The sequence below is a fragment of the Hermetia illucens genome, chromosome 3 (genome assembly GCF_905115235.1).
Source record: "Hermetia illucens chromosome 3, iHerIll2.2.curated.20191125, whole genome shotgun sequence".
Taxonomy (NCBI): Eukaryota; Metazoa; Arthropoda; class Insecta; order Diptera; family Stratiomyidae; genus Hermetia; species Hermetia illucens.
The window spans coordinates 159791240-159817012 of record NC_051851.1 but is presented as its reverse complement, the minus strand read 5'-3'; the positions used below and the strand labels follow the sequence as shown (position 1 = coordinate 159817012).

Here is a 25773-nt window from a genome sequence, read left to right as displayed (position 1 = left end):
AACTGTATTTACATACATCTTCAATGCATTTATACCTATGTACATAATTGTCCACTTATAGAAAAATTGTATCTAAACCGTCCAATGAATTGTATCTAATTGAGTTAAATAGAATAAATCAAATAATGGAAAATATGTTAACATATGGAATAGAAAACCTACCACACAAGTAAATAATTTAAATTTCTTAAGTATTCGTCCTTATTAGCTATGAATGCGAAAAGGATTAAATCTAGGGGATCATAAACAAAAGTTCATGAAGTATCTTGACCTACATATCTTAAAAATGTCTAATATTATGTTCCATAAATGAAAAGCTCTAGGGGTTAAAATTAGTAAAGTAATGGCTGGGATTTAAGTTCAAATCCTCTGAGGTACATTCCTAAATTCTAAATGTTTCTAAATTCTATTTGGATATTCATCTTAGATTCACCTCATCTATTAAGCTATTCCTTCTTTAACATATTTGAACACATTTTTCCATTTTCTTTGAATTTTATTGCTATTATGATTATGGATTCAAATTAAGGGAGAAATAATTTAAAATGCCTACATTTGGATGGAATGGAATGAAATTTAGTAGCCGAAAGTTTTTGGTTAAACTCAGGAGATGTATGCACTGATCCTTGCTTGATATCTTGTTTCAAATAAGAAAAGAAAAAGAAAAATTTGATCCTAAAATAAATATATGAAAAAGGATGCCTTACTTTAAGCGATTCAATCAACTGAACTACATCTACGTAAAGCCTTCATGGGAATATCATTTGTATTGACTAAATATCCACATAGTGGACTACGAACTTCTCGAAATCATTTGGCGAGTCATTGTATATTATATCGAATGGTTTCAAATCGTACTAGGATCAACATCAGTCACAGTATATCGGACAAAGATATTTCTCCTCAGCTACACAAATCTCGCCGTTGAAGACCTGGCCTCCGGAGCACGAAAGCATCGACTTCTTGCCTCCGATGCAGAAGAAATAGTCCTTGCAACCAGATTCAATGTCGGGGAAGAAACCATCCACGACACACTCTCCAGCACAGTCTTTTGGAACACAATTCAATTCCTTGTGATTGTTATTACTTGGACATGTATAGGTATCTGGACTGACACACTTCTCACCATTGAAAATGTTGTTATTCCGGCACGTTAGGAGGTTACCTTTGTCGTTATTCACACAGTACACGTAGTCTCGACAATTTGATTCTAAGTCTGCATAGTATCCATCTGGCTTCCCTGCACAAATTGAATCCTTGCTGCATTGGCTTCCCCGTGACGCTTTTGTGCACTTGGCTCCATCGAACATGTATCCTTCCTCACAAAGGTAGTTGATTTTGTGACCACTCGAACAGTAGTAATACGACCGACATCCTTCCTGTCGATTTGTGTAGTAGCCGTCTGGAGCACTTGTACAAGAATTTGATTCCTGTGAAGGGCAGGAGTATGAGCTCTTCGAAACACATCTATACCCGTTGAACACTTTATCTGGCGAGCACTTATACTCCACACGATATCCATAAATGCAGAAGTAATATTTTTGGCATTGCGAGTTGGCAGTGAGGTCCTGATGTGGTCCTTGGGTTGCGTTCACACACTCGGGAGTCTTTCCCATAACCAAGCATTTTCTTCGTTCAGGAAACTTCTCAACGACACAGTTTTTCTCGTCAGGATCGAAGTATTGGCCGTTAGGACATCGGAAGATATCAACTGTGCGTCCATTCGTGCACCTTCGATAGGAAGAGCAGCCATCGGGAGGATTAATATGAAATCCATTCTTTTGGTTTTTGCAAATATCGTTTTCGATAGTCGCCATTGTTACAGGACATTTATATAACTGCGATGGAACACATATCTCCCCATTGAAAATCGAACCGTCCGTGCACTCATGCTGTGATACAAACTTCTGATCCTTACAAACAATATACTCGGAGCAATCTTTTGAAGCGGGATCCGCGCTAGGCCCGTCATTTTTGTGTCGACACAAATAGTCCTTCGAAGCATTATCACTTGGGCATGTAGGCACCTGGTTTGCTAGGACACACTGCTTCACCTCATTTTTGAATTTATATCCATCAAAGCAACTTCTGATATCAATGACTTCACCATTTCTGCAGATGATGTACCGACTGCAATCATCGATTCCGTAGCTTCCATCTTCCTTTCTTGCACATCTCTGATCACCCGTATATGGGTAGGCTATGGCGGTGGTCTGTGGATGTTCGCACATTACATTGTTTTGTTGAACGCATTGATGGCCATTGTGCATGTGATACGGAGGGCAATTATCGATGGCCACTATACGGCCAGCATGACATGCAAATGATCTTCGACAGGCGTGAGTTGTATCCTGGTAAACTCCATTTGTTCGGCCTGTGCAAACTGGCTCATAGCAGACACCTATAAGAAAATAGAAAGTTCATTTTGTTATAGATAAATTTGATTTACTTAAAATAGATATGTAGGTTCACGTTTTTGATTTTGGTAAATATGGAATTTGTAGTTTAAGGATCTGGTAAACGGAGATTTCCCCACGGAGCAGTATTAAACTCTCTGAAGTAAAGTGCATAGTACACATCCCCCGATTTCACAACATCCGAATCATCGCTGCTTCTCTATTGTCGTGAGATTATCTAACACAGAGATTCATTCAATTGTATGCAGTGTGCCTGCTACCATTTTTATCATCCCACCTCCAATTTCCCGACCCCATTACTAAAAATTAATGTCACTAAATTGTTCGTTTCAATTGATCAAACTAACTTTAACCGCAACCCCAAATCCCCAAACTCAAATACGTATTTTCGGAAACAGAAATGATCATTGACCCTTTCTTTGCAAACGTTCGCATCGCACTGATATGCACATGCCTATGCTAATGTCCAATCAAATGCATTTTTGCCTAATGAATCGGAACAGGGGATAGAGAATTTTTGCTGTATAGAATTTATTGAAGCCGCAAATGCACATTGCAGTATTCGCATGCGACGAAAGCAGTCTAAATTTTTTGCTATTGCGCACAGTAGTCTAAATTTCCAATGCTCCTTGGAGTTTCTTTTTTTTCGGATAACCGGTTGACGACCTCAAGGATTTTAGGCAATCGAGAAAAAAATCAAAGAAGTAAAAGAAGATAGTTTATAACGAATCTGGGAAACAAGAAGAACATTTTTTGTTCACGGAAAAAAAGGAAATCTGATAACTAAATAAAAATTCACTTCAGCCTAGTTTAGGTCTGAAGGTACGACGGATTTCACTTCAATATAATTCGCACTCCTGTGTTGTTTGCGATTATATATAAATGGAGCGATTACCACCTGTCGCCACTTTCGGTCACGCTTGTCCCCGGTCAGAGGTGAGGCAGCGTCTGAAGGGTTAGTTTTTAGTGTAGATGGGAATAAAATAGGGATAGACCTCAACGAAGAAATTAGTAAATTAGTTAAAGACGTTGATGATGCCAAAATTGATAATTTTCGCAATCGAGTTGTACCACTTCATACAGTCGCTTGCCGTATGAATAATAGCAATCAAATGGCGTCTGATGTCACATTTTTCAATAGGAGTTGCGCTTGTTCCCCACTTCTTGTTCTAAATGGCAGTGCATAGCTTACCAGCTTACCACTAAAAATATTAACCTCATCCCGCTCAATAGACCCTCCTTCAACGGCGACCGCGACAGCTCCATACTTGCTTTAATTAGCTACTTGGTTACTTTCGCTTCGACACCTGCTCCTTTTCCAAATAACTCCCCGTATATCTCACACACTATAAAGAGGAAGATATTTCAAACCATAATGGGCGGAATATGCCGGGGCAGGGAATGGACAACAACTGGGGTAGGAAAGACATCTGACAAAAATGTGATCCCTCGTGAAACTTCCTTCTTCAAAGACGGCATTGCAGGCACGGGTTCTCCAGCTCCAGTTAAGCTGTTATTTTTTACTCTATAACTTTCGCGCCTTTACGTTATATTCACGCGTTTTCCCCCAACTTAATATTTCAAGTTCCAGTCCAGCCTTGACATAGTATGTGCGTTTATTCGTCTGAATCGTCCATTCTATAGCCTGGCTAGCATAAAGGCGTACAAGTTTCTGTCCACGATGTACTTTACCGGTGCTACACTGAAGTAGTAGCAAGCCCACAAGGTCAATTTCGCTGCATTTTTAAGTTTTTAGGACAGCTTTGCCATCATAGTTTGCAAACAGCTCTGCATAGACTGCAGAAGCTACAGTGAACAGTTCTCCGGAGAAATCTGATATCTGAGATAGTTTCTATTTTGTTTGGATCAATAGTCTAATGTGACCACTTTTCGCAAAACTATCAAAAGATTTGCGACCACCAGCAGGATCTTTCCTGATACCGTATACGGTGCAAAATCGTAATTATTTTCGGTACCCTCCGTTTCCCTAACAATCGCAATAACAAATTCTCTTTTGTATCGGAACATGCAACGCTTTGCTTCACAAGATTCGGCACTGCAGTTATAACTTCCTTCAGTTCCCTATGCATTTCGGTCTCCATATCGGGCTGCCGCAGCTAGACTATGTCGCGCCTCTTCGAGAAGTGGCCAAAAACATCATTGGCAATGGAAAGAAAATCACCCTTGATTGTGGTCCAATACTCATCAATATTTTCCGGCGAGCTGTTCAAAATGTCTGCGTCCTGTCAGCAAGATAGTTTTCCACTGTTGAACAACAGCCAAGGTCCGTAAGTGAACCGTGTTAAATTTAGGGACGAAACTCCCCACTTCAGTGAGAAGATGCGGACGCGATACGCTCGAGGTCCACGTCCACGCCTCTTTGTCTCGCACATCTAGAAGATAACTCCTAAATCTATTGCTGATGTCAATATGATCGATCAATTGGATGTACGTTACTGGTCAGATGACACCCAAAAAATCTTGTAGGAGGCTCTGTTCTCGAAGAGTGTTCCATCAATGACGAGACGGTGGAAGCTACAGAAAGCACAAACCTCTCAACATTGTTTTTGCAAGTCTTCAAAGCCACGCGTCTCCATCTCATATGCGAGCAACGTGTTATCGGAGCCCACTTTGGCATTCACATCACATAATGTCGCCGTTACGAAGTCTCGCAATAATCGCTCATAGAAAGCCTCCTTTTCCTCTACATTGGAAGTCTCAATTGTGCTATGTTAAGCACCAACGGATAAGACTGTGCTGTTGAGATGTTACTCATCTTAGATTGAAATCTCGCCGTAAGTATTCTGTCTGATACCGTTTCTCAGAACAAGAGGGCGAGCCTAGCAAACATTTGGCAATTCAGCAAGGACTATACTCACAGTCATCACCAGTCAGTATGGAAGTCAAGAGCGGATCGAGTTCGAAAAAGAGCTTTCGTAGAATACCAAGTGGGCAAGACAGATGTCGGCCAAGATTGCAAAATACTTTGAGGGAGGCACGTTTACCCAAATTACCCGATAGTTGAAGTAAGTATGCGATTCTAAAATTCTCAGACGGCGACGGTTCCCCAACTACTGGTGGAACAACGAAACCGCAATTTTGCGAGCCACATGTTTCCACACAGGCGGCTTTTCAGTGGCTTAGGTCCAGCCTGGTAATTACGATCAACACGAGACACGCAAACAACGTTGGAGCAAAACTATTTCAAACCCTCAAGGTGAACCCTATATTGGTTGGTAATGAAAATGCTCTCTCTTCAGGTAATCAGTCCAAACTCCCTGAAAGACATTGTTGCCACTCTGTTTGCTAACCACAGTGGAAGACAAACGGTGATCCAGATCAGCAAGACCATGATATGTACCTCTAATTAACTCGGAGGAACTGCAGAAAAAATGTGGAGGAATCGGTGACAGCAAGGCCCCTAGTTTGGATGCCATTCCTAACAAAGCTAGAATTCCTAGAAGACTAGAAAGGCATTGCATATGATCTGGCTGTAGTTGTTATAGTAAAGTACCCAGAGGATGCGGACGTCTACGCAATGGAGATAGTGACAGTAATATAGTCCTGGCTAGAAAGCGCCGGTGAATGTGAAAACCTAAGCGATAGAAAGAAGAACACAGTGAAAGTGGAAGTCGGTGAACTTACGGTCTTCTCAAAACCAGCTATAAAATACCTGAGGGTAATGAAATGTGCTTCCGATTTTGGTCAATCGAAACATTGTCGAAGATTTCTTCTTGCGGGAGTTGTAGGACCCATTCTACTTTACGCGTCACCTTGCAAACTCCCGAGAAGGAAGTAGGGGGAATCGGTTTACTGGCTGATGAATCTGTGGGGTCGCAGCGCTCTTGCAATCACATCAGACGAAGCAGTACTAGTAGTGGCGGGCATAAATCCAATGGACATTCTGGCGAAAGAAATGAATGTGCTGGGTGTTTCGCGAATCGTCCTGTATGCGGTAATAAGGAGGAAGATGCAGAGCATTTGATATTTCCTACCTAAGGTGTGCAATGAAGAGAAGAAATTTGAACCAATAGCAGAAAAAGAACAAAGATACTGAATTCTGAAGACGAGTGGCTTACGGTTTTCTTTGTAATCGTAAAAATGCAGAAGAATGCGCAGAAAAGTAAAAAGAAGAAAAAAGACTAGAGAGATGAACGCCTAAAGGCAAACCCGCCCCGCGCGCTGCTGGAGAAACCGAGGATAACTTTCAGTGAATGTGAATACCACATGCCCCCGCTCTAGCTCCGAAATTCGCGCAGTTGCCCTAAAGCCGGCGTGTCTTTCTAAGAATTATATACCTCCATGCATCTTACGGATGCAGTAACCATTAATCCCACAACTGATTCACACTTATTTCCCAAAGAGCACAGTACCATAAGAAAGGGAGCAATTCTCCCCAGAACCCCACCATCTTACCTTGCTCAACCTCAGAAAGTATAGCCGGGGTCGCTGAAGTTGGGGCAAGCAAGCATTTTGGGAAGCTTCGATACCGCGTCGAGAAACCTTAGCACATTCCAGATTCCTATCATAAACCATTAACAAAAGCAAAAGATCGTAACCGAAAGATCAGTCCGATTCCTAGGCATTGTAGTCGTTTCCGAAGCATAATCAATTTCTATAGTTTCAGGCTGCTAGCTCACAAATCTCTATCCTTTCAAGGCGTTTTTTACCACAACCAGGGGATACTTTGAGTGAATTCTACGAACTCGGGAGTAGGAGTTAATAGAAAATTCACTGAGACACTCAGGCATTCATACTATAGTGATTCTTCTCTCATCCCCTATAAAACGAACTTGGGACCGTCTATGACAGAGAAGTTGAAAGTAGCGTGCCAAAAATATTTCATAATTTAATTTAGGTTTTTCGATTTCCACTCACCTGAATTTCTTGTACATGATTGCTTATAGAAATCAAATATTGATCCTGGACCACATTCATGTATTTCAATTCGTCCATGATTGCATCTGTAATATGTAGTACAATGGCTAGCTGGTTTCGCATAGTAGTAGTCATCCATATGTGTGCATTTTATTCGGATTTCAAAGCCTGCAGCTAACCTACAAGCTGAAAGGAAAAAAAATAAAATAGATTACAAATCTTCATCAATTTTACTGTCGATAAAAGTTGAGCTTAGAATATTGTTTTTGTATTTTTTTTTTAAGAAATCGTTAATATTTTTCCGGAATTTCATTTTTACTACAGAGAGCACTTATGCTTCGTCAGCTGCGTTACCCGGAATATTCGTTCTCTTGGGATTTGAGTCAGCTCTCTTTATCGGATCAAATCTCTTCAGCAAGGTAAATTTCGAGCCTCTTTGTTGACGGAATACCTCACTCCAGAAGCTGAATCACCCTTATGATTGAAATCGTCCCCTGAACTACTTTATTTTGGACGTTGGGGCTTGTGTGTACTAGGCAGCCTTCAACCATACCAAAATGGTTACCATTGGCCCCAACTGTCTTGGAGAGAATAACTGATTTATTGGCCGATTTATTTATATTCCCCCCAATTCCTAATGAGACTTAAAATTCAAGTCCACAGTCTGTGGGCTTCCGAAGTAGTACTTCATGCCCAACTCCCCTATAATCTCAGCTGGAAAATTACAATATATTATGGGATGCCTCTTTGATATTGAGCTTCATTAAGGAATATTCTGGATGGCTGACTAGACAAATTTTAGGATCACAGTAACTGCAGAAATCCTTTTATGGGCCAGCACTGACTGACATAGTCAGATCAACCGAAAGAATCGCTTAGTTAATTACGAAGAACATATCGAAAACAGGATGATTAAGTCTTTTCGGCAGACCAAAGGTACAAGTAAAGTAATAACCTTACCAGTTCAGTTCTTCGCCGGCAACCAATTCTCTTGAATCTTCCCCTGGTGGTTATAGACATGCTTACATTCTATAACAAGAGATCCCAGTGGTCGTCATAACAGTCGACTCTAAGACCCGCGAATCCCTTCGTCCCTATAATTGCGCCAATATTTCTGAGACACCTCGTCCACTAGATTTTCAATTCATATTTTCACGGAGTAGAGGCATCTCCCGCTAGAGCTCGACCATCAACGGTTGCCATTATTGGACTTAAAGCTAAAATTACTTCTGCGCCTATATCCGCCGTTACCTACATTGGTTCGGTTCATCTTCGAATCGAGCGAAACACTTAATCATTTTCGGGGGAGGTTCGGTATTCCCTTTTATATCAAGAAGACAACTTCGTTTGTTTCAGTGCAAGGTTCAAACCATGGACAATCATCCATCCGCTCATCCGTTGCTTGAATATTCCAAATCTATATTGAGCTTGTTCAACAGTGCTTCCTGCAACAAATGCCACATCATCTGTATAACTAATCGGATGCAACCCTTCTGGTATGCCTAGTCTTATCAAATTATCGTAAACAATGTTACGAAAGTCTGGCTCTAGGAGGAAACCTGTGCTGTATTTCATGGATACCGTCGAGTCCTGGCTCTTTCTTATTTTTTGTAGAAAAAACTCCTTCTTCCAGCTTTTTCATGGTTAAAAGTGGGCAATTCTCTCGTACTACTACTTTCACTCTGTTGATATCAACAAAACCAATATTCGCAACGAACGATTCCTGTACAACGCGTCATACTCCTCAAAGTGTTTTCTGCTTGCCAGTGCGGTGCTACCATATTCCATTCGTACGGGGAGTGCCAGGCTGGTGTATACCAAACAACAACGCCGACTCTTTCGGATGTGACGTGTTAGTGGTTGCTTACCAAGGGAGTTTATTAAATTCGTCACACACCGACGACAGTAATAATTTTGGTGCGAAGGTTACGTCAGGTATGCGCCCTTGCCAGTCTGGGCAGCAGAACGTGGACGTGGATCCGTCATTTAAAACTATTTGCACCGACTTCGCCGCCATTTCAAAAATCTGCTCCCCCCTAGATTCTGCATGCCGTAAACCGCATTCCAGTGCAGTGGTATTAAAGTTCACCCAACCAAAGTCCACACTGAAGTGTGTTTGAAACAGCGTCCTCCTAAGAAGTTATCCCTAAACCTCAAATCTAGACAAAAGTCTCGTCTCGCAGTTCGTCCCGAACCAGAAGTTAGGATCTGTCCCAGATAGCAGGGCTACTGTTCATGCTTTCCGTAGGTGCAATGAGCAAAACTGTCTTTTTGTGCCTTGCAGACTACCTGGTTGGTTTTTGCCCCCCGGCCGCATCAACAGAGCCAGGCTCTAACGGTTCCGGTTACTCTCAGTATAACCCGAAGTGTATCAACTGGTGTGCAGATACAATGACGGCTAGAAGATTTGAACTACTTGCATGCACACCTCGGGGACGCCACTCTTCGTATAGTGGGCAAACCCCCGAAGATCTACTCCTGATGGAATATTGAGCTGAACATTAAAACGAATAGGGTGAACACAGAGCCCAAATAGTACTACTTATACCCATATACAAAAGTCAAAGACGCCAACTAAATGGTTTTTCCTGATAATAAGAGGCGATTTTAACGAGAAGCACTCGTTCCACCGCTAGCTACGACCCAATCGTGCTGCTAGAAACATTCTGACCTCAGTTTGGTACTTCGTTCTTTCAATATAAAGATCACTCATACTTCGACCATTTCTTCAAAAACAACAAAATTTCCAAAACATTCCATTCATTGAATACCTTTCCATTTCTTGAAGTTTTTCAGTTTCAGAGATTTCGATCACTCAAGACTTTCTTAGATACACCTTCCACCTCTAAGCCTCTTCCGCCTGGATCCACTAAGATATATAGCACGCTTTATGGTGAACACCATTTAAAAGCTGCTGAGGTAAATTGCGAGGGGCACCATTCTCCTTAAGTCCACCCAACTACTGGCCTATGCTGGCGATATCGACATCATGAGAAGAACGACCCGAGACGTACAAACTGCCTTCATCCTGATCTGAAGGCAAGACGAAATTTATATGGTAGCAACGTCAGCCCCAAAAACCAACCAACCAAAAACATCAAATCACGCTGGTCAAACGAGAACAATACAACTGAAAACAACTGGTTGTTGGCAGCCAACAGAGCCTATTTTAACTTACAAAAATTGTTCAAAGCTGTTGCTGCACAAGACAATGATCTTACGAGTCCTTATGTATTCCTTGGAGACTTGGGTTCTTAGCAAGAAAAATTGTGAACTCTTGGCCGCGTTCGAGAGAAGAATCCTCCGGAGAATTTTTGGCCCTCTACATGAGGATGGATGATTTCGTTGCCTAAATAACGACGAAATCAATGAGCGATACCATGACCGTCCAGTTGTGGATAAAATCCGGCTAAATAGGTTGCGGTGGGCGGGTTACCTAATCCGTATCGATGAAGATGATCCACCCCGAAAAGTTTATAAAGGTAATATCTATGGTAGAAAAGAAGACGAGGCCAGGAAGCTTGAAAGCTTTTAGGGATATGGAATTGGTGGATCTCGGCGCAATACCTGGATGTCTGGAGTTCCTTATTAAGGCAGGACTGGACCGGATACTGGTTGTTGCGCCGTTGATGATGATGAGGTAGACAGAGTTTTCCCGCTCGAAGGAAGACGCAAAAACTAGTTTTGCTCCCGAAGCCCAATAAGCAACCGGGACATTCGTGATCATACCGCCCGATTTACCTTGTCAACACGGTTGGAAAGATTCTCATATACAATAGACTTCTCCCTAACACTGAATATAAGGATAGCTTATCGGAGCGACAATTTGGATTTCGACAAGCCCACTCAACGATCGACGCTGCAGACTTGGTTTTGAAACTGGCTTGAGACCCGATGTCGTCTAATAAATGTTGTGCCGTAGTGACGTTTGACGTCAAAAATGCGTTCAATTCAGCCAGCTAGGAGTGGATAAAAAGTTAATTGGCTAAAACGGGTAGGAAAGGTCACATTGGTACTACACGAATGAGGGGCCCAAGCAGTACACCCTCGCAGCACGAGTATCACAGGGGTCAGTGTTGATGACCAATCTTAGGAAAAGAATACGGTAAATATTCGTGTTGGTGGCCACATCATCACTCTAAAGCCAGTTATCAAATAGTTGGGGGTGATTATTGACGCCAAGATCAATTAAAAGGAACACCTGAACTATGCCTTGAGCAAGCGGCAAATACCAGCGTATCATCGGATGATGCCTAACTTTGGAGACCCCCCGCGGCACCAGTTTAGAAAGTTTGCAAGAAGAACGTAAAGAACAGCAGACTTGGTCCCTTAAAACGCAGTCGTCCCCGCGGAATAAAGCTTTACAGCGGTTCCGCGGGGAGGAAGCAGAAGAAAGTGGTGGTCGTTTTAGTGGGTGAAGATCTCATACAGTGCTGCAATCTGGCGCGGGGGTGTCTTTCCAAGATTTCCACCTCCATCCAGGCACCAAGAAAGAAGGTTAAGAGGACACGCCTTACGGTAGGCGTCAGTAACAGTCCGACTTTTCAGAATACAGAATTAGTGCCGCAAGAGGGAAATGACTTTCTTTTTAGTTGTGATGTAGCTCCATCATGAGTGTCCCTCCTAAGATCCAACTTACAAGTCTTCGGGCAGTACAAAACGATTTTTCTCTAATTTCCAATATTCAGTCAAAATAAGCGAATTGGTCTGAGTCGTAGCTATCCTTTATTCTAAGCGAAGAATGTCAACGACTTGTGGGCAAGTAGTCCACTCTTTAATTAGAGGATAAGGAGCCGACTTCAAGTTTACTCCACACGACCTAGTACAATGTTATCATTTTATAGTGATTAATCGTTCTCATTTATTCGATCAGTTTTAGAAGCTAACTTCCAGCCTTCGCACTGGACATGTTTGCCACATTGTTCCTGCTGTAATTATTCTCTAACGCGGTAGTATGTTGATTTCTGCTCACGTACTCCCGGACCCAAACGCATAAACAAATACCTCAATAATCGCTCTTGCAATATTTCAATTCTGTAACTCCATCAATAGTAATGTGAATTCATTGCAATGCGCTAGCCAAGTCGCCGGTCATACACTAGCGGCCAGACCTCACCCGCCCAACCACCACCCCACCGCCCAGTCGAATATAGATGAATTTGCAGCATGCCAAGATTCTAACACCTAATAATTATCATCTAATCATCAGCAAGCACATCGCGGTAACTGTTTACCAACAACCTTGCTGGCTACACCTGCCCGGGTCCAGACGTGTGGGTAAACACCTTTAGCGTATTCATCGCATCGCAATCCGGATATTAGTCTCTAAGATAATCTTCGCGGACTTGCAATCTGATATTGACTTTTTCCTCATTTTTTCACATTTATATTCTATTCATTTCATTTTATTCAGTTTTTGTGTTGATAAAGGAATGTCTTTGCCAAGAACTTGCGATAAGTGAGGTCGCCAACATAATTTTATACGGCACGTGAATATCTTCTTGTTAGCGGATCACGGATGAAGACCGAGTGGCAACACAACATTTTAATATGTATGTATGCAGGTCCGAGATGTGTCCAAATTATACAATTCCAATATCGATGGATCTCGCAACATGCCCATAAAGAAACTCACGCGGTGGCTTAGATAACAGAGCGCGGAATAGCAGATACGGCAGATACGAGCCTAGTCGCCTTCCCGGCCTCTACCCGTTGAGTGGCACAACTCCCACGGAAACATGTTTTAAATAATTCATAAAGGTAGCATTCTGATATCATACAAATCGCTACTAAACGACTAAATTACAACATAAATGGTTTGGGGGCTGCTCGCGGCCCCCACAAAAAAGGAAGAAAATGTATCTAAGCCGCGAAGAGTTATGTTCATTTTTTCCGCGACAAGGAACAAAACGAAAAACCTGAAAATCTTAACAATTTGTGCAAATATCAATGAGACGTCGAGGAGATCCGCATAGAGAGAAGGTGGCTTCTATGATTAAGATCGCACTTGGCATCACGACCATTTGATCTTTTAATCCGATCATTATTAGGCAGGCGCTCCTTCGCAAGCGATGGATTCACTGATAAGTCGATTGATCTTTTGTGGTTTAATCGAGCGGTGGATAGATACATTGTTAGCAGAGTTCTAGCTCGCTGAGTCGTTTTCTGCTTTTTCCCCGTACTTAGTTGTTGCAGTTGGTGGATGCTGTCAATCAATGGTTAATTGCACACTATATGAAGTTACTGACAAATGAATGATTTTGTTATGTGGCAGTTGCGACTGCTATGGCATTTGTTATGATCCATTGATTCATGATTAGTTGAATATGTGACGGATTGTGTGTGGGATATGCAAAGAGAATAATTTTGTTTGTTTGTGGTTCTGATGGTCCAAAAGAAGGTTCGTTTCATAGGAAAGAACTCATCAGATAAATCTCGACCTCCACGTGGTGAAAACGGGACAAATTCGACCAAGAGGTCCTCCAAGGTGCAGGTTGGGTAGGGCTGACAACTTTATGTGGAAAACCGAAAAACCTGTTGTTACCAGTTTTTCTCTCTGCGGCAAGCCAAGGAAAAACTATTTGAATATGGTAATAAGTTGCACCATCTCTTCATCGACTTCAAGGCCGCCTATTACTGCATAGCCAGGGTAACACTGTACACGGTCATGAGAACATTCGGTATTCCAACGAAATTGATAAGAATGACTAGGCTGACCCTGACCACTGTGCGAGACCAGATAAAAGCATCAGGATCACTCTTAAGACCATTCGACATCAACAACGGTTTAAGACGAGGGGATGCCCTATCATGCATCCTCTTTAACCTGGCCCTCGAGAAAGTGATTCGCGATACCGGGACTTGACTTCTTTGTAAGAAAAGTTACGAACTCTTGGCCGTGATCGAGAGAAGAATCCTCCGAAGAATTTTTGGCCCCCTACATAAGGATGGACGATTCCGTAGCCTACATATCTACGAAACCTATGAGCTATACCATGACCGTCTGGTTGTAGATAAAATACGGCTCAATCGGTTGTAGTGGTTGAGTCACTTAATCCGTATGGATGAGGATGATCCAGCCCAAAAAGTTTATAATATCTATGGTGGAAAAAGAAGGCGAGGAAGACCCTACCTGAGATGGAACTGTGGCGTAGGTCAGGATGCCAGGCAGCTTGTAGGGATTGGTGGACCTTGGGGCAAAACCGGAATGTCTGGAGTTCCTTGTTAGGGACCCGGCCTAGACCGGATACCGGTTGTTGTACCGTTGACGATGATGATGACCAGTGAAATGAAGTCCCCCCTTATCTCAGGAAGATAACTAGGGAGCTCTTTAGTAACCACTACAGGCAACTGTTTGAAACTATGCAAGAGGACCATTACTTCCCGCATCTATACCACTAGTTTTTATAGCGAAGACGGGCCGTGGATTCAAGGAGATTTAAGGGCAATCAGTCTTATTTCCTTTTAGTTGAAAAAGAAAACTATAGAGCATGCTCTAGCCATTCAATTAGGAACGATTATGGGAAGAGCGTCTCTTTCCAAATCTCAACACGCTTATTTCCACTGAGACTGTTCTTTAACAGGTAATTAGCACAATTGACTGGACATTAAACGACAAACAATGCATGTTAGTTACCTTTCTGGTGATGTTGGTATTATGGCTGTTTCCCAAAGTTATCAGTGATATTTTAGAAAGCACGCCGATGCGGACTTGACCATGACTTCAATCAAAACGGACCTGACGCTAGTCGCCAGATATCATAGCTTTACCTCACGCGAGAGAATGGACAAATACTATCGAACAATGTGAAGTCTATATCTTGGTATATGGAGGATTATAAATCTCAAGTTAAATTGAGAGACCAAACATAAAACTGCAGAAGATTGGCGATGTGTTGGAAGGTTAAGACATCGTGGAGCTGGAGTCGAGGTTTTCTCAAATACACACAATGTGTCTAAATTGTACAGTCGTCAAGGTGAAGGTACTGGTGATACGCGAGGTTCATTTGCGAAATCGTTGAAATAACCGTGAATCAAACCGCATTTGTAAAGAACTGCGGAACTGCTAATGCAATACACGCTGCACGGTTACTCATAGAGAAACACCGTGAAAAGCATCGCCCTCTTTACATTGCATTCCTAGATCTAGAGAAAGCGTTTGACAGTGTGCCACACGAACTCATCTGGTATACTCTATGATAACACTTAGTGCCAGAATAACTCGTGCACTAGATTCAATTGCTCTACTACCATCCGAAAAGTAAAGTTCAAAGGGTGGCGGGTGTATCAGAACTGCTTCATCAAGAAAGCGCCCTATCACTACTCCTCTTTCTTCCTGTTATGGACTCTGTCACACGGAAAATCCAACGTCCAGCGCCCTATACACTGCTGTATGCCTTATTTTCTCAGCAAAACTGATCTCGAACAACATATCCAAAAATGGAATGATCGCCTCATGTAATACGGTCTCAAATTGAATCTGAATAAAACTGAGTTTTTGATAACCGATCCCCATGTAACGGGTACAATCGCTGTCAGCGGTAGTGACCTGCCCAGAACTGAGCGATTTAAATATCTCGGGTCGATGCTATCAGCCAATAGAAAACTATAATACATTATGAAATTGCTTCACACATTGACGCAACCTGGATGAAGTGGCATTCCACAACTGGTGTACTTTGTGATCGAAGTATCAACGAACGTTTAAATCTAAAATTTACCGCAATGTAATCCGTCCTCTCGCCCTCTATGGTTCTAAGTGTTGGCCGACTATAAAAAACAACGAACGACGTCTTGCGGTAATGGAGACGAAGATGTTGTGTTGGACTAGTGGCCTGACACGTTTTGATCACATCCGAAATGAGGATATCCACGATCGTTATGGAGTTGCATCGATCCTGGAAAAATTGCGAGAGAGGCGTCTGCGATGGTATGGTCACGTCATTCGTACTAACGAGAATTTACCTGCCAAGATTGGTCTGAACATCGAAGTCGATGGTAAGCGACCAAACGGCTGGCCGAAATAACGGTGGCTTGATACGCTGGATGGGGATTTAAAAACCTCGATATTGCACCCAGATCAGGCATGCGATGAAGCTAAATGGCGAAACCGATCACGACGAGCCGAACCGATCACGGTTGAAGAAAAAGAATAAGAAGAACGACTGAGAAAGTATACAGACGACATCATCGACGAATACCAAGGTGGCTTCAGATCCAGACTGTTAACAACGGGCTGGATATTCACAGTTAAGCAGGCGCCTGAAAAGTGCTGGGAATATAACATCGATGTGCTCCAACTGTTCGTTGATTTATGTCAGGCATACGATAGTGTAAATCGTAATGCTCTGTACAGAATAATTATCGAGCTAAAAAACCCACCGAAGCTAATCCAACTGGTGAAAGCCACAATGATGAACAATGAGGGCCAGGTAAAAATCAAAAGTGAACTAGCACAAAACTTTCCTACAGTATCATGACTTAAGCCAGGGGATGGTCTCGCCCACCCTTCTAACTTTGTGCTCGAATACGTCGTCAGAAGGAAACGTTGGGAGGACTTAGTGGACTGGAGGAAGCGATAATTCGCGATAATTGGGGGCGATACATCCAGGAGGTCAAAGCTCGATATAGGCTGTAGTGCCATCAAAGAAGATGAAATAGGCTCTGTTTTCTGCCAACAGCCAATTCAATCAGGCTGAATGTCAGCCATCGGTGAATGTGCATTTGCTGAAATAATTCTGGTACTACATTTGATGGCGCGATGGTGGGGGAGGGAGGGAGGGATAGCTTTAGCATCTCGATATCGTTGCTCCAGGTTTGAATGCCGGTCGTCATGGATGTAGAGTGTTCTTGATCAGAATATCCTAGATTATATACGGTGGAACTACTCTGGGTACCAGTAGATGAAAATGAAATCGTGGATCAAAAGAGGGTTCAATTTCCGCCATACCCGGACCGCAACCAGCAATCGAGGCGCCAGCAGTATTGGCTAATGCCGCTTCACATAATAACAGGTAGCTGAGCCTTAAACGCTCCAAACTTTTCCTGTCAGAACCAAACAAACGTATAACAAAGTTTATCCTGTCGAAAAGCAGGAAGGGCTGCAGAAGTATTATGGGCATCCTGACTGGCAATAATTCAATAGCTGGACGTACAGTCAATCAATTAAAAAGTTGAACAGTTACGGCAATACACTTCGAAGTCAAATATAGAATATAGAAAGAGGAAACAATAATATTTCATGTGCGTTTTCTACCGTTATTATTTCCGAGTTATCACAATCTTGGCGGATTCCGGATTTTACCTAATACTAGAACTAAGTGCCAAGCATTTAGGTTCGGACGATCCTACCTACTTAAAAACTAAAAGGGCGCTGGTGGCAGTGGCCGGTGGTAGGTCAATGGGAGAAATCGTCGAGAACTCCCCACAACATCGAGCACGTATGCAGAATGGTGTACTTCTGCATGGTTTGAACCAGACTATGCGAAAGTCCCAAGACATAAAGGGGAGCCGTGAGAGATTTAGGTACAATACATGTAGCTAACAATATTATGCGAACTACAACCACCCGCTCGGGACGCCATAATTCACCTTCTTCTCCACGTATTTCCTTTCAATGTTGCTATTATGGGGGTAGCAACATCAATAATATACGCGGAGCGACCCGTCTTATCAACTAACAGTACGTCAGGCTTGTTATGTGGAGTATGGCGATCAGGCAGAACTTGCCGGTCCTTATAAATGCTGTAAGCAGAATTACCAAATACCGCCTGCGGCTCATATCGGTAAATCGGACATGTTCCCTTGATCAGCCCATGCTTGTATGCAAGATTTTGATGATGGCCCACAGTCTGCATTACAGACAGCCACATAAAATGGACTGGCCTGCTCTTTGCTGTAAAAATAAGCGTCGCCACGTCAACTACGCCCCTACCTCCGATGTCACGAGGCAGGTTCATCCGCTCCACGGCAGACTTTGGATGATGCATTCGGAATTTGGACATACTTGTCCGTATTCGCCACTGGACGTTTTCCAGATCGGTTTTCGTCCACGGCAATATTCCGAATGCATAAGCCAGTGAAGGGATAACGTATACATTCAACGCGCTTATTTTATTCTTCCCCGAGAGATGCGATGTCAGTACTAGCTTTACACGTCGCAGGAATTTGAACAGCAGAGAATCCAATCCTTCAGATCACCAAATCGAGCATGGGTTCTTTGCAGAATTCCTAGATACTAGTAGAAGTCTATCTCGGTCATAGCTTCGATGTGGAGGTCACCAATGCTATGTCTGGCATGCGACTCGTGATGAACTTTGCGGATGGCTTGCATTCGACACTTGTCTAATCTAAACTCATTCGAATATCATGGCTGAACATGTCTATTATTCGCAACAAACTTCTAAGATGGTCGTCAGTACCAGCATACAGCTTGATGCATCTAAGTACATCAAGTGTGTCAATTCGCACTTAGCACGTAGGCCATATTTAATTGCAAAACCATGCCCTCTAGCATCATTCAGTAGCCATGAAAGGGGGTTCAGGGCCATACCAAACCAAAGGAGACTCAACGAATCCCCTGGAAGATGCCCCTCCATATACGGATGGGCTCTGAGGTATTACCATCCTCAGATGTACGCACTGATAAGGTGGTATGCCACCCTTCCATGGCTGTCCCCAAAAACTTTATTAGTTTCGGATCAATGCGATACAAGTGTAGGACAATACATGTCGGGTTTTTCAATTAATATAAGGGAGCAAATGCCACCTTGTACCACTTCAGTCACACTGCTCCCAGGGCAGAGGTGAGGCAGCATCTGATGCCTCTGCCCTGGAGGAAACCGCAAGTCATATATTTTACAACTCGGATGCTTGCCCAAGGATGATGGTTCCGTGGACCACAACCGAGATAGCATGTTGCTTTCCAACTGATCCGGTCCGCCAATAAGTGGAAGGCGGACTTAGGAATCCCTCGATTCTTAAACAAAATTAAAAGTGGATCCGTTTATTGCAAAACAAGTAGTGTTTCAGTCGGAACAAACAAAAAGACAAATTTTGCGGGACATAAGGACCAATTCGAAGACAACTGCAGTATCTATTGCACAAAATTTAGAGAACAAAGGTATACTGACAGTTCATTATCAAACCATCCGAAATTTTCTCCATAGAGAGGGACACAGAGCCTATACTCCGAGGAACAAGCCACTCCTTTCTCAAAAGAATATTAAAAGTCGACTTGAATATAGTCAGCTCGTTTATAAGCCAGAAGAATTTCGGAAAACAATTATTTTTGACGACGAGTCGAAATTTAACATTTTCAGCTCCGACGGCAATTGGCGTGGGGAAAAGTAGGCACTGCCTTAGAAGACGGTAACATTGTACCAGCTATTAAACAAGGCAGCGGCATCTAAAGGATCAGGGTCCCTATATATAATCCAGGAAAAGCTCACTAAAGTGGGCTACCTTAATATACCAGCTACGATCGCGATTTTGCGGTTGTCTTGAGATGTCATATTAGTTCATGACAACGACCCAAAACGCACAACCATGGTAGTTAAGAAATGGCTGCTTTACCATGTCAAAAAACCGTTCCCTATCCACCTCAGAGCCCGAAATTAAATCCGATAGAACACTTGTGCCCACGCGTCGAAAAAGAACTACGAAAAAGGAAGATAAAGAACAAAAAGGATTTAGAATATCACATAAAGGATATTTGGAGCTCTACTCCTGCGGAAGGCACTGAATAGCATGTAGGGTCAATGAAAAGAAAACTTCTCGTAGTTTTAAAAGCTAATGGTCTTCTTATTAAATTGGAAGTGTCCAGTACCAGATCTTTTCCCACAGAATGTGAATGTAGACACCGCCGAAGCTCCCATCGTAAATGAAAAGGAGGTCCTCGAAGCTGCGGACAAAATTGTTGGAAATAAAGCACCTGGCTTGAATAGCATCCCCAATAAAGTCCTCAAGGCAGCGGTCAAAATAACTCCAAATATGTTTGCCGAGGCGTCTTAAAGAAGCAGCATTTCCTACAAATGGAAGAAGCAGAAATGAATACTAGTCCCGAAGCCAAACAAACCTTTTGGGGAGTCCTACAGGCCGATATGCCTTCTAAACAATACTGGCAAACTATTCGAACGAGTAATCTATAAAAGATTAATTCGAATTACCGAAAAGCATGGCGGTCTCTTCGAAAATCAGTTCGGTTTTCGAAAGAGGAGGTCTACAACGGATGCACTTGTCCTAGTAGCTAATACAGCTAAGACCGCACTTGACAAGGGCAAATGCTGTGCAGTGATTACACTTGATGTGAAGAATGCCTACAATTCTGCTAGATGGAGCAAGATACTTGAATCCCTAATCAACTTAGGCGTAGCGAAGTACCTGGTGCGTATCGTTGCCGACTTCCTAATCGACAGGATCCTGTGCTGCGAATCAGGTGAAGGAATCAAATCATACCAAACGACATGCTGAGTTCCACAAGGGTCTGTCCTAGGGCCACACTTGTGGATTATTATGTATCACGGGGTACTGACCCTAGACCTTCCTACTGGTATGGCCTCCATTGGTTTCGCAGACGATATTGGTGTGACGGTTGTTGCACGCCTTCTCGAAGAAGTCGAGCTTTATGCAAATGAAGCAGTCTATGAGATTAAATCCTGGGTCTACAGCCCGCAGATCATAAGACAGAAGTAGTACTTATTACTAAGCAGAGAAAGTGCACTTCCATGAAGATCAAAGTTGGACAAAAATCATTCATTCCAAGCCAGTGCTTAAGTACTTACGCGTAATGATTGACCAGAGGTTAAATTTCAGATTGCATGTGGAGGGTGCAGCAACCAAGGCATATAACATCGGAGCGCTGGTTGCAAGAATGCTACCAAATATAGGTGGCCCAAGGCCGAGCCGTCGACTCCTCATTTCGATGGTGGTGAGTTCAGTGCTACTGTATGCAGCCCCAGTATGGGCAGATGCACTGAAAATTGTAACAAATAAGAGAAAAATTGGAGCTGCGTGTCGCATAAGTGCACTCCGAACATATTGCGCTTACAGAACAATATACAATGAAGCAACTTGCGTGATAGCAGGAATGGTCCCGATTGAAATCCTGGTGAAAGAAATACAACGACTTTACGATCGAACGTACCTCACCGAAGAATCTCCTACTCGTCGGCGACAGTTCGCACGTACTCAAACTGTCGCGGAATGGCAAGAGAAGTGGGACGAGTCAGAAAAAGGCCGCTGGACTCACAAAATTATATGGGATATCCAGAAATGGATCGAGCGACCCCACGGCGAAGTAGGTTTCGACCTAACTCAATTTTTGAGCGGACACCGAGGGGGTGATGATTCGCCATATTGCCCAAAGTGCCCAAATATTGTAGAGGACGCAGAACACGTCTTTTTTCACTGCCCTATATTCGAAGTCCAAAGGGCTACATTAAAAACTACAACCGGGGAGCACTTTACACCCGAAAATATAATTGAACTTATGGTGAAAGCAAAGGGGATATGGACCGAAGCCGAAAAAGTGATTGCAGCCATCGGAAATAAACTTAGGCAAGAAGAAGTCATCCGAAAGAATGAACGCAAGAGGAACACGAATATTAACATGAGCGCAGAATAAATTCTGATCCAGCCCCGCGACGTAATACCAAATGGGACCCCCGCGAGGAGAGTGGAAGGAGAAGGAGGTGGTTTTAGTGGGTAAGAGTCCCACATAATCGCGTGGCAGGAGCCTGCGGTAGCTTTCGAAGCTTTCCACCCTCCATCGGGAAAAAAAAGACAGACAGACATTGAACCGATTTTAATAAGGTTTTGTTTTGCAAACAAAACCTTAAAAACTTAGCTTCCATATGCATTGCAACATCATATTCGCTGCCAACATCGCGGATCCCACTCAATTACCAAAGGAATTCCATCGAAATTCAAATCTTTTCTACATAGGTATATATTCACTTTGTCCATTTTCTAAGAAAAGATAATCTCAACTAACTAATAAAAACGTTCTTATGCCATAAATACCTATCAGCAGTCAAACGGAGGAGGCGAGATTAGAAAAATTCGCCTCAAAGTATAAACGGAAAAATTTTCTTTATTGCAAAAATCACTGACAAAAATTTCAAGTATTCTCTCCTCTCCTTAGAGCGTCAATATCACAATAGTTCTATACTTTTACTTAATTAATTTCACATTTGTATGAAAGAGGAATGTGTGCTCTTAAATATGTCGTTTTTCAACTTACGTCCCTGTCTTAAGATATAATCGCATTTGAACCAAATTTTCTCACAAATCTTAAATTTCATTCGTCACCTCGAAACTATGACTCAACAACATGAATGACATAAATATCCAAAAATGTATATTTTTAAACAAAAAACCATGGAAAACATAAATTACTTCTTTTTTTTATAATCTGATTATTCCCAAAATAATTTATTGATTTCATAGTTCAATAAATTTCTATGATTCAATTCTGCCACTCAAAAAAAAAGTTAACTTGTCGCGGAAAAGCAATCACGTGTGATATTTCAAGTGAGAAAAAGATGCATCTTGAGAGATAGGAATATACATCTATGACATTTATATTTGTACCATAGTTAGGTATCTTATTCAAAATAAGATACTCTGAAATCATGAATTAACTGCATCATCACTAACATCACCACCTGCAGCAAAGGAGTATAATAAAATCGAAGGTGAACAACTTCTCTGGTCGAAATTGTATAAAGTTTGTAAGAAATCGAAATTAGTTTTTCTTTTTTTCGGAGAAGATGTTAGATTTAGAGGCTGTAGCGTGTGTAGGATAAGGGAAGTGACATATCTATTTAAAATGTTTTAGGTAAATCTTGGTATTGGCATTGGTTGGCTTCCCTATTGCACTAGTTTTTATATGTTTTTTTTTCTAACCATTTCCAGGATGGTATTACCACGTGTTTTAAAAATAGGTTTTATACCATATGTGATCATTTACCTGTTAAAAAAGTGAATACACTAAATGATGTTAGCCAGAGGTAACTTCGGCTGATGTTGTCTGTCATATTTCAAGTCACTAAGGAGGATTACCGCACTAACACAACACAAACCACTTTTGAAGAATAATTCTTTGTCAAATAATAAATATTCACAAAAATTATCTTAACATAATTAGATAAAAAAGAAAAGTCGGTCAATCTATTGTACTCCAAAAAGCACTCTGAATGCGACTTGTTTCCGCCGCAAAAACACTACCCAGTTATATTTTCGTGACCTTAAACACACAACTTTCCTTTCTTTTGTATTTTATTTCAAACTTTTTTATGTTAACATAGAAAATCTCCGTCTCTATTTCGTTTAAATCACTACCAACAACTTTATAATTACTATGACGGAAGTAAGAACTTGATAGCTTTAACACACCTCATTTGATTTATATTAGGCCACCGTGGTTTGATCTGGTCGCTAAACTGTTACTGACATAAAAAATTGCATTCAAATAAATCACAATTTGTTGAAAACATTGTACATACACAAAACTGACGCAAGAACCGGACATAATATTTCAAGTAACTATCATTAACCAGGCATGATCGGCAACAAATTAACCCAATTAGTCTCTCTGCAGTGGCTCAAGAAAGATAGTCAGTCAATCGGTGGCTACGCACAATTTAATTCACAACCGCGGGATAGATACTTTTAGTGGATATCGCGCTAATCGCAGTCAACTGTCGCCAAAACAGTTTGATCTTAACATTCTAAGACTGGTCTATCCAACACTTGAAGCACGGTCGCACCACTAACCGATCTCACATCACCTAGACAACTTTCAAACATTGAATGGAAAACCTCCTGTACCAACCATGGATTTTATTTATATCGCGATTCGTGTTCAAAATCTTCACATGCAGCACGTTTAGTTCAGTTCAGCGGAGAAGTACCAAAAGAGCTCGCAAAAACCACAAAGATGATGAACTACAACTCGTCACTCAACAAAAACTGTATCTATTATGAATATGAAAATTTTCAAGATCGTCTGAGCTAGCCACACTCTGACTATAGGATCTTGGAGACTTGAGACTTTACTGGCTTTACCGCGTCTACACTCTTAGACTTTAAGTCTGATTGTGAATCTATGGATACCCTGGCCACTGGCGAGGAGATGCTGGCTAAGATGATAATAGCCATGAGGATCATCACCATCCGATTAGCGCACCGGTGAAACTGATCTCTCTCACCAGCAGTGAAGATCTCCTCAGTTGAGATCTCAGCAGAAGAGGTGCTTCAGTGATTCTTGAATGACTGCGTCTTAAGCCATTGCAGCAGCAGAGTGATCGCGGCCATCTGAAATCTTGGAGCCTCAAATCAAAAGATTTAGTTGGAAACAACTGGATGAACAACGCATGATAAACACCGGATATAGTACTAAGTGAACGCATGCTTGTACCCTGTACCATGTTCAAACTATCCCCATTCCCAACTTAAACACAGAACTCCATGAGAAAGGCTTCTTGCTCACTAATCCCCATCGAAATCTATCCAAATCTGTTGCATCTTTTGCCGCCACCGATATCTTGTCCGCTTTAGGTACTATTCTCGTGATGATTAGTTAATTTCTTGGCTCTCTCGCTCAGTTAATATTTATTGTCTTTATCGATTTTTGACCTTCTATATTTAAATTGGAGGCACGGTATCGAACTCGAACTCGAATCGAACCGGAACTTGCACTCAACAACTGTTTTATTGAATACATTGAACTCGTTTCACCGGATCAATGTTGTATATATACAAATCGGCTTTTTTTCAACAAAAGATCGGTCAAGATCATCATATTACCGTCGGCATGAATATTTAATAGTGTGAGCTATGCGATAGTCTTGTCTATAGCAGTCACATTAAAAGTTGTCCTAGAATTCAGCGGAATCATGAATGGCTGGTGTGATGGAGAAATTTTAATTAATACTGTGCAAATGTGTATCTTTGATTTTAAATTTCGCCTTAGGTCTGTTTATGGCTCTGATTTTATAACCGCATGCATGTTCAGGTTCTCATTGAGTTTGAAATATTAGTTTTCCCGCTTCTACTGCTTATTTTTCAGCCTTTATCGCTATTAAACATCACTGGAGTCGAAAAATGAGCTATCATATCATCACACTTATTGCTGTGCATCTGATAAGCCTACAGCTTTGGGACGAACACAAGGACGAAAACTAACATCCATGACGATATTCGAAACAGAGAACCAACATTTTATATGAATCTGCATTGCTTTTGTCACAAAATACTCAATCAAAAAGTAATAGAGACTTGTAAGACTCGTCAAATTTAACGGCACTTGCAGGAATCAAAAATTAAGACCAGAACGCACTTTATGAACCGAACTCCAGAAACATTCGAATACCACGACTAACAGAAAAACTATCTTGGAAAAATTTCCTCCCTACTAAGTTGAGTTAGAAGTAGTAAGTTTTGTCGACCCTAAGCTAATATATCAGTCACGCGATCT

At 41.9% G+C, this 25773-nt stretch overlaps 1 protein-coding gene across 1 annotated transcript; it reads right to left on the bottom strand.

The window, feature by feature from the left end:
- Positions 1-24362, bottom strand: LOC119653151 (peritrophin-48-like). The gene is made up of 3 exons (XM_038057690.1): positions 23266-24362; positions 7296-7481; positions 1-2401 (listed from the first exon to the last, which is right to left on the bottom strand). The coding sequence occupies exons 1-3, from the start codon at positions 23330-23332 to the stop codon at positions 870-872; spliced, it is 1785 nt and encodes a 594-aa protein (XP_037913618.1). The 5' UTR covers positions 23333-24362; the 3' UTR covers positions 1-869.
- Positions 24363-25773: the final 1411 nt, after the last annotated feature.